The sequence below is a fragment of the Phoxinus phoxinus genome (genome assembly GCF_949152265.1).
Source record: "Phoxinus phoxinus genome assembly, chromosome: 22".
NCBI classification, from domain to species: Eukaryota; Metazoa; Chordata; class Actinopteri; order Cypriniformes; family Leuciscidae; genus Phoxinus; species Phoxinus phoxinus.
In genome coordinates, this window is record NC_136897.1 from 27,978,901 (window position 1) to 27,989,370 (window position 10,470).

At 36.4% G+C, this 10,470-nt stretch overlaps 1 protein-coding gene across 2 annotated transcripts; it reads right to left on the minus strand.

The window, feature by feature from the left end:
* Positions 1–939: 939 nt before the first annotated feature.
* vipb (vasoactive intestinal peptide b) lies at positions 940–7,228 on the minus strand. 2 transcript variants are annotated; one of them, XM_079597827.1, is made up of 7 exons: positions 7,136–7,228; positions 6,293–6,401; positions 5,158–5,259; positions 4,855–4,959; positions 3,127–3,258; positions 2,091–2,132; positions 940–1,186 (listed from the first exon to the last, which is right to left on the minus strand). In XM_079597827.1, the coding sequence occupies exons 2-6, from the start codon at positions 6,394–6,396 to the stop codon at positions 2,129–2,131; spliced, it is 447 nt and encodes a 148-aa protein (XP_079453953.1). In that variant the 5' UTR covers positions 6,397–6,401; positions 7,136–7,228; the 3' UTR covers positions 940–1,186; positions 2,091–2,128. The 2 variants fall into 2 exon arrangements, with proteins under 2 accessions (XP_079453953.1, XP_079453954.1); XM_079597828.1 differs by having other exon boundaries at positions 5,158–5,256; positions 7,136–7,222.
* Between the last annotated feature and the right edge of the window lie 3,242 nt (positions 7,229–10,470).

Consider the following 10,470-nt stretch of genomic DNA (forward strand, 5'->3'; position numbering starts at 1 on the left):
CTCTCCGTCTCTGAGAGATTCAGAAGGGAATGATTCAGATTTCTCTCGGCACAGCAACTAGAAGACTGACAGCTGTCAGACACACGTCACATCTACGTCGTCAAGCTCAGTTTGAGCCTGCGCAGTTCGTCTTGCGATCAGGAAGTTAGTGCTTCTAATGGACTTCACTTTTCTCCGTTGAAACCTATGGGGTCGCTGTGTCCAGTTTATATACTGTCTATGATTTTACCACACACACACACACACACACACACACACACACACACACACACACATATGCACTGACATTTTTTTTAACTTTTAGCCTTTATGTTCAAACCGGAGTCAGAAAGATGGAGAGACTCAAGAAGAAGTGAAACATGTAGAAGAACAGGACATTTCTGAACGGTTAGTTGATGAATTTATGTAGATTATGTGTAGTTATCTTCTAGTCATTGATTAGCATATTCTGTCATGATAATCTATAAATCGTGTTCAGGGGGCGGGGTTTATGTAAATTCTAGGATTGGTGATGTCACTAACCCGGGAGGAATGTCGTGTAGTTCATACCAGCCGTTTGTTGTAGTCCTTAAAAAGCGATTTCTTTAAAAGCAAATATCTCCCTTTGCTCTGAACTTTGAGCGTTGTAACTTTGCAGATGTTGTTTATGATCAAACACAACATTACACACTAACTACAGTTAGAAAACACAACATTACACACTAACTACAGTTAGAAAACACAACATTACACACTAACTACAGTTAGACAACACAACATTACACACTCACTACAGTTAGACAACACAACATTACACACTAACTACAGTTAGAAAAGTCAAATCATAATCAACCACCCCTTTAAAGAATCACATCCAACAAAGATTTTTCTGTAGATTTCATGACATTGTGAAGCGGATCACAGAGTAAAGGAACAACAGTGACAGACAAAACTGTTTTTACAAACATGATCATTTTTATTGGTCTGATTACAGTTATCAAGAATGACTGCAGTCAAAATATATTTCTATAGACACAACAGCATTATTCCAGTCACACACACGCCGGACGCGTGATCACGCGAGCGCACAGGACTCGTTCGGTCTGCTGTGTTTAGTGCCGCTAACTCAGTCTCAGCCCAGAACAGATTGTGTAAAGCTTGGATATATAATGATGGCGAAGTCTTGAAGCTGTGCCGTCCACGTCACCTACAGAACAAAACCGCATTATATTACATCTCACAACTTTATTTAGGGATGCATGATATATATCGGCCACCATATCGGTATCAACCGATATATGTTCATTTTTAATGTTATCGGATAAGAAAATTTGGCCAATATTTGCAGGTGAAACTGGAAAATATGGTGCAAAAGTTCATTTATTTCAGTAATTCAACTTAAAAGGTTAAACTAATATATTATTTAGACTCATTACATGCAAAGTGAGATATTTCAAGCCTTTATTTGTTATAATTTTGACGATTATGGCTCTAAATTAGAATATTGTGAAAAGGTTTTCATAAGCTGTAAGCCATAATCATCAAAATTATAACAAATAAAGGCTTGAAATATCTCACTTTGCATGTAATGAGTCTATATAATATATTAGTTTCACCTTTTAAGTTGAATTACTGAAATAAATGAACTTTTGCACCATATTAAAAAAAATTGCGTTTCACCTGTAAATATTAAAGCGATAAATAATGTAATGTTTCCTTCAGATGAGACTCTTCAGATGTTCAACATGATGGTTCTGAAATATGATTAGAATCACTTCAAATAAGCAAAAGACAGTCTGTCATATCGGCTACATAACATTATAATGAGAACATTATTATAATTGTGTGTTTGGGACATGGCTTTTAATGGTGAGACTTTTGTTTTTGTAATCAGGCTTTTAAAAAATATATAAAAATTTGGATTTAGATTAATCGGCCGATATATCGGTTATCGGCTTTGCAATATAAAGAATTATCGGTATCGGCCAAAATTTCCCTAACTTTTAAATGTGATTAAGAAGGGATACATTGATTCTCAATCCTTAATCGTTAATCCAATAAAAACAATAGCGAGTTGTTTTGTTTGTCATGTATGAACGGATCACACTTACATGTTGAAGAGCACAGGCAGCGTTTGAGCGTGAGGGCATCACCTAAACCAGAGATCATAAGAGATCATAAGAAATGAAAAACAAAATGCATTCAGATTGGAAAGCAGTGTGTGTTTGCTTGTAGTCTCTGTGACTCCTTCAGTGTGTGTTTGCTTGTAGTCTCTGTGACTCCTTCAGTGTGTGTTAGCGCTGCACGATTAATCGCAATATACATGTAATCGCATTTAAACTGATTTGGCTTATCGTGATTTTGAAATGGCAAAGGCTGTGATTATTAGTAATGCGCAGCTTGTCAGTGATGATCGGCTCTGTGAACGCGGCTCGCTCTGAAAGCACTGCGAGTTTGTGTCGCAACAAACATCTTTCCAAACATGAGAAGCATTTATGAGCCTCGTCCAACAAAAGACGACATTTAATAACACGCTTTTACTCCGAACTCACTTCATAAGGACGGCTGAGCTCCTCCTGTGAGATGATGCGCTTCTGACACTGAATAAGGCAGACGTGTGTTTATTAGTCGTGTTTAATCAAAGCGTTTCAATCTTCTGTTTATTCAGCAACAGCAATGATGCCTGATGGGAGTTTCCTGGAATGAGTGTGTTATCATACTCCTGCTGGGGGGATATTTGGTGTGTGTGAGACGCCCTCTGGTGTTCAGAGGTGTGTGTGTGTGTGTGTGTGTGTGAGCGCCCTCTGGTGTTCAGATGGATATGTATGTGTGTGTGTGTGTGTGTGTGTGTGTGTGTGAGCGCCCTCTGGTGTTCAGATGGATGTGTGTGTGTGTGTGTGTGTGTGTGTGTGTGTGTGTGTGTGTGTGTGTGTGTTAGACGCCCTCTGGTGTTCAGATGGAGCATTAACTACCGATCAGCCGCTGCACTGACAAACTGTGCATAAAATAATCCCAGCCTTTGCCAAATCGCGTGCGTTTTTTTCATTGCGGTTAACCGTGCAGCCCTAGTGTGTGTCAGTGTGATGTTTGCTCCTGTTGTATCACACTAGTAGTAATAGTGACGCTTGCCTCCCCTTTGAGTCGTACCTCCTTTTCCCGGCCAGAACTGAGTTGAGGTATTTCTTGGCCGCCATCTGTTTGCGGTAGCGGCTGTAGTTATCGGTGAAGACGGCGTCTGAGTGACGTTTCACAGGCGTCTGATCCGCACCCAGCTCATCACTACAGCACACACACACACACACACACACACACACACACACACACACACACACACACACACACACACACACACACACACACACGAGAATAAACCAACATCTTATTATTAACAGCTTCATTCAATCAGCAACACATCAGATCCTGCATTATGTTGAGCGCATTCATCAGTTTGGCATCCATCATCTACTATATGTACATCTATTATCAAGTCATGTCACTTAATATAGCGCTTTTTACTATACAGATTGTTTCAAAGCAGCTTTACAGAGATAACAGAAAAATAATTAAAAAAACTTTGTTTCTAGAAGAAAATAGCGTCACAGTCCAGCTTAAGTAAGTTCAGTGAGGTTTCATTTTTGTTGTAAAAAAGTTATTAATTTAGTTCATTTATATATATATATGTTTGTGATTAAATCTGAGAGTGTCTCACTCCTCCATAGGCTTCTGTTGTAACTGAAACTTGCCGGCCCAGAAAGTTAGTAAAGACGATGTTTAAAATAGTGTGACGACAGCGGCTCAACCTTAAGTTTATCAAACGACCAGAATACTTTTTGTGCGCTAAAATAAGAAATCTTTATTGAACTCTTGATGTTCTTCTGTGTGTTCCTCTGAGTGAGTTCACGTAGTGTAACAGCGCAGCGCTTCTGGGTTGTACGTCAGAACGGAGGCTCACTATTGGCCGACGCTGGTCATGTGTGTGACGCGTTTCTAAAACGCCATGAGCGTAACGAGGTGCTGAGCGTCTTTTTCGTGCTGAGCATTCGTCATTTTTACCGGTCGCCGAGAGTTGAAGAATGTTCAACTTTGGGTAAAAAGTGACAGTGATGAGCGCTGCGTTTTACCCAAAGTTGAACATTCTTCAACTCTTCAAACCGACCAATCACAGTGGAGGAGGGGCGGGACTAATACCACACCGACCAACAGATATTCATCATAGCAACGAAGCGTCTCAACTGAAAAAAAAACTGCGCTGCCAAAACGCTCTCAAGCGCACATAGCTCGCCGTTTTTAGCAGAGCGCCTAGCGTTCTCAGCCGGCTGAAAACGCGGGCGCTTGAGAGCGTTTTGGCAGCGCAATTTTTTTCCCCAGTTGAGACGCTTCTTTGCTATGATACAGAATATCGGTTGGTCGGTGTGGTATTAGTCCCGCCCCTCCTCCACTGTGATTGGTCGGTTGGGTAAAAAGTGACAGTGATGAGCCGAGTTTTACCGAAAGTTGAACATTCTTCAACTCTCTGCGACCTGTAAAAAACGGTGAACGCTCCGCGCTTCAACGTTAAATACTCGCTCAGCGCCTCGTTACACTCATGGCCTTCTAAAAACGCGGCGTTCCCATTGAAAACAATTGAAAAAACACGCCAGCCGCGTGAAAAAAACGTTTTGGTGGACACACGGCCTCAGTGTCCCCAACTAAGCAAGACAAAAGCCAAATGGCGGCAGTGGAACCAAAACTCAATCAGTGACAGAATGGAGATAAACACTTTTCTACTCTCAGTTCTCATCTGGCCAACGAGCCAACGGTGTATGATTATGATTATGATTATGATTATGATTCAGGCATTGCAGGTCAGATTGGATTGAGACATGTTCTCTTCACCTGACTCTCTTTGCGAGTAAAGACTCCAGATACTCTTTGGCGGACAGTTGTCCGAGCAGTTTGCTGTATCCGCTCGTGAAAAGCCCGTCGGCGTGTCTGGAGGGTCTGAAAGCAAGGCAGATAAAACACGCTTTTTATGGGATTGTGAGAGGGTGCGTTCTCGTAAACTCAAAGTTGTTTGTCCCCACGAAAGATCATCATCATCATCACGTTTACAGCTTCACTCTTTCCTCTGGAGATGGATCTATAATATTTTTACGAGAGAGTAGATGCAGCTGTGTGTGTGTGTGTGTGCAGGTGTACCTCTGGACGGTGTTTGCGAGTTCATACAGGAGTTTATACGCCTCGAGATCCTGGTCTCTCGTCCAGTCGTCCTCCGCGTCTTCATCAAGAGCGCCGGGTCTGCTGAACAGTTCATCACAACACTAATTACTGTAGGTTCTCTACGCAAACCAAATACCATTGTGATATCAGATTGTGAAAAATAATTTTAATATTTATATAATTTAAGAGTGAATCCTACAAAGAAATGTCCAGGTCATATTTCTCCTCAAATCTAATAGAAAGAAAGAAGCTAATATTATTTTTTGCATTGTAGCATTATTTTCATGACGATTAAACCCGTAAACCTGACTGGATTAAATTAATCTAGTTTGGGTTTGTCCATATTTGACCCAAACAAAAGCATTTTTTAGTTTAATTACAAAAAATTTAACTAAATAGTTCATATTTACAAATGCATTTGTTACTCATTAAAATGAACTGAAAAAAGCTGCTTAAAAAATAAATAAATATATATATATATATATATGCATATATTAGGGATATATATATTATTATTATTATTTATTTATTTATTTTTAAGTAGCTTTTTTTTTGTTCATTTTAATGAGTAACAAATGCATTGGTAAATTTGAAATTGTAAAATATAAATATAATGCAATAATATTGCAAATTTAGAATAAACCTTGCCATTAAAATTTAACATTGTAAAACGAACCATAATGATAAATAAATATGCTTCATATGGATTCAATTATATTTATAAAATGTATAAATTATATTTAAAACAATAAAGTAATTACCCTACTGTTTTTCCATCTTATTTTGGGGTGATTTAATTTATAATACAATAAATATATAATACAATAATAAACATATGACAAAATAAAATATACAATAAAACACTATACATTAATCTTAAATGATATTAAATGAAATATTTTTTTACATAAATGATGAATATTATTTGGTTTAATTTAATGTGACAAAAAAACATGACATTAATCTTGATTAAACAGCATCCACTGTCCCGCACTGTTCATCTCCAACCCTAATCACACACACACACACACACACACCTGCCTTTCATTTTCCAGTGGTCCTGAAGAGCTCAGTTGTTTGCTTCAGGTGTGTGTGAATGGTGTGTGTGTCTCACCTGAGGTCTGTGTATGCAGAGATGGCCGGCAGAGCGAGAGTCCGGCAGCAGAAGACCCCACAGACGGACATCAGGAGCAGCGTCTGGAAGCTCAGCCGACTCATGACGTCTGCAGATGTGCAGGTCACAACACACATCTGCATTACACACTTTCATAACTGTGAGTTTTTGCATAACTGGCACTTGATATTAACGGCAATACATCTTTTTTTCAATATTAACATTTTAAATTAAAACGATATAAACATTTTTTTATTTAATTAAATTAATTAAATTAAAATTAAACATATTATTATTATTATAAAATGCATCTGTGTCTACCCTGTAAAAAAAAAATAACTTAAAAAAGCAAGTTAGTTCGTTGTAATTAAAAAAATTTAGTACATTTTTCTACACTGTAAAAAAAAATGTTGGTTTAACTTAAAAAAGCAAGTTACCTTAACATTTTTAGTTCGTTGTAATAAAACAATTTGAGTTAATACAATGAAGAAGAACAGAAACTCAAAATAGTGTTATCTTCACACATTAGTTATCGAAGTTGATTTGACAAAAAGATAAAAAGTTCTGATGATAAATCATGAAAATATTTTTTTACAACGCATTTTCAGTTCATTTTAATGAGTAACAAATGCATTTTTAACTATTTAGTTCATTTTTTTGTAATTAAACTAAAACATGCTTATGTTTGGGTCAAATATAGACAAACCCACCCTGGATTAATTTAATCCAACAGTCAGGTTTGTCCATATTTCACCCAAGCATTTTTTTAATATGACCGTTTAAAGTGTGCTTTGTTTTATCTATATATATATATATATAATAGTAATAAGTGAAGGAACTCACAGTCAGGATGTTGTCCCAGCGGTCCGGTCGGTGTGTATGATCTGAGAGTCCTGTAGGGATGAAGAATAGTGTCCTCAGCGCTGTTCCCGTCGGTCTGCCTGTGCTTCTCCTGACCGCTGGCTTTTATACTCCTGATTATTCACTTTACTGGAGAAGTCTCCGCGTCTGTCCTGCGTCACGCCGGTCCCGCTGGGATACACACAAATGAACGGTGATCTGGCGGGCGAACATAAATTGGGTTTCTCGGAAATGTCTGTTATAATACTTTTTTTTTTTTTTTTTTTAGTATAATACTTTCTGCATGTGTGAGGCGATGACTTCTAAAATGTGAAATGTTTGCCTTTTGGAAGTCAGATGTTGATATTTCAGAGTTCGGGCTGGTTAATTGGGCATCTTCATTAGATTGGGAAAGGTATGACGTGATGTGTGTTGAATCAGGGTCATTATAGAAGCATCCGTCAATCATATTACAGAATTCTGCAGGTCTGCTGATCTAATATTACTGCACAATATTTCTCCACCCACACTGTATTCAGGTCAGTGTACAATACAACCGGTCATCTGAGGTCGAAATACAAATATAGAACTAAAATATACACGGTTCTATTCAACTAAATTAATAAATGTGCTGATTTGTATGATTTCCAATGCAAAGCCTGTTTCCAGGGTGTTGCTATGATGTACAGGGTTTATAGTGCATTGCTACAGTATGTGGTTGCTAGGGTGTTCTGGTTGGTTGCCAAGTCTATTTGATATTTTGGTCTGTATTTACGGGCCAGTTTTAAATGTATGCTGATTTAATTGCAATAATGCATATTTTGAATAGAAATGGTCATGGAAATAATGTCACAATGCAAAATGAATCCATAATGATAGGGTTAATTTAAATAAAAAAATTATAATTAAAAAAAAATATTATTTTATATTAAATATGATTTTGGGGTGATTCATTAAAACATTTATAATATATATTTTTGTTAAATAAATTATGAATACAATTTGGTTTAATTTATAATATAATATTACGAAAATACTACACATTAATTTGAATAAAAAACTTTTTTTTTTTAAACTAAATGAGATAATATCTGTAAATTTATTGTTTTAAAAAATGCATAATATATTTTTTTGTTAAATAAATTATGAAAACAATTTGGTTTCATTCATAATATAATATTATGAAAATACTACACATTAATCTGAATAAAAAAAAATTTTTTAAACTAAATTATAGATAATATCTGTACATTTATTGTGTTTTATGGCACTATTAACAACATAAATATAGAACCAAAATATGCACGTTGTATAAAATGAAAATTCTGTACTATGGGTCTGTTTACACCTGGCCACTTCATGTGTTTTCTGTGATGGGAGCTATCCGGTCGTGAAGAGACCAGCCCTCCGAAACGCATTCGAGACGGATTTGAATCCGATCGCTCAAACACATCAGGAGGAGATCTGGGCCGCTTTCCAGACGAAACTGGACAAGTGTAAACGCATCTGGTTGTTGAAACCGCATATGTACATTTTACTAAATTTTACACTATGCGTGTTAAAGGCTATATGTCATGTTATAGCGAGACGCTACTGCAACACACATCACAGAAGATGAGCATCTATTCATCAAGCCAACGTGCAAACTATCACACATCAAAGTGAAAGTAAGTCTCAGACGTTCAACACACAATCGTCTTCATTAAAAGTAGAGAACCGAAATGATCTTACCAGGGCTCTCTTATTGCGGTCTTTGATTTATAAAATGCTGACACTTAAACTAAGTGTTTTGCCACTTTTGCCCTTGTTATTACTGTATTTTTAAATGGAAAAGGCACTTTATTAAAAAAAAAAAAAAGTGATTATTTGTTATGCATGTTTATTAAAAACAAGTTTTGTAATAACCAATTTTTTCCGGACCTTTGACATTGATGAAAATTCAGATTTGGACCTTTGAATGTAGACTTTGAGAACCCCTGCTCTATACTATCTTAGACTATACTTGCCCATGCAAAGCCTGTTGCCAGGGTGTTGCTATAGTGTTCCAAGTGTTTATAGTGCGTTGCTATGTGGTTGCTACAGGATGTTCTGGTTGGTTGCCAGTGTCAGTGATATTGCGGTCGGTATTTACGGGTCAGGTGTTCATCATCATGTCTTCTTCATCATCCTCATCCTCATCATGTCAGAAGTAATGCGGTGGTGCTGGTCTGTGAGTTTGTAACGACCCTCTGAGGACTTCATTTCCTGCGGACCGTCAAACCAGACCATAAAACCAGAGCTGGAAATTAGCCACTAATTAAGAAGGTTTCTAATGATGAAAAAAAAAGTTTATTTATTTTTGTTGCTCTTTATGTGGAGCAACACAGTTCTCTTCATCGATTTATTTGTAGTTTACCGCTTTCTTCTTGTACATTTATCTCTAAAGGATCCAGTTATATGTTATACAGAACCACTAATGAAACATCAACAACTCTTTGAATCAACGAAGAACCATAAAACCATAATTATAATAATAACAAGGACGTAAACTGCTCTAAAGAACCATTGATGTGTGTATTTTCTTTCTTTCGGCGGCATTTGTGTATCCACCAATTATTTGAAATCAAAGCTATTTTGCATATGAATAATGGACGATTCATAAATTTAATCTTTTGGTCTGTAAAATTACAATTATGTTATAGATTTTAGACAAAATATAGACTTTGACTCTGCATAAGTGTGGTTTTATAGCACATCATTGAACTTTATTAACCCAATGAAGAAAATGATCAAATGCACATAAAGTGAAAGTATGCACTAATATGAACATTTTGGCCGATACGATAACCGATAATTCTTTATATTTTAAAGCCAATAACCGATATATTGTCCAACAAATCTAAATCCGAGATTTTATATCATTTTTGAGAGCCTGATTACAAAATCAAAAGTCTCACCATTAATATCCATGTCCCAAACACACACAATTATAATGATGTTCTCAGTATTATTTTTTATGTAGCCGATATGACAGACTTGTTGCTTATTTTCCTTCATGTTGAACAGTGCGCATCTGAAGAGTCTCAGCTGAAGGAAATAATACATTATTTATCGGCTTTAATATTTACAGGTGAAACTAGAAACATTAGAATATGGTGCAAAAGTTCATTTATTTCAGTAATTCAACTTAAAAGGTGAAACTAATATATTATCTAGACCCATTACATGCAAAGTGAGATATTTCAAGCCTTTATTTGTTATAATTTTCATGATTATGGCTCACAGCTTATGAAAACCTTTTCACAATATTCTAATTGTAAGCCATAATCATCAAAATTATAACAAATAAAGGCTTGAAA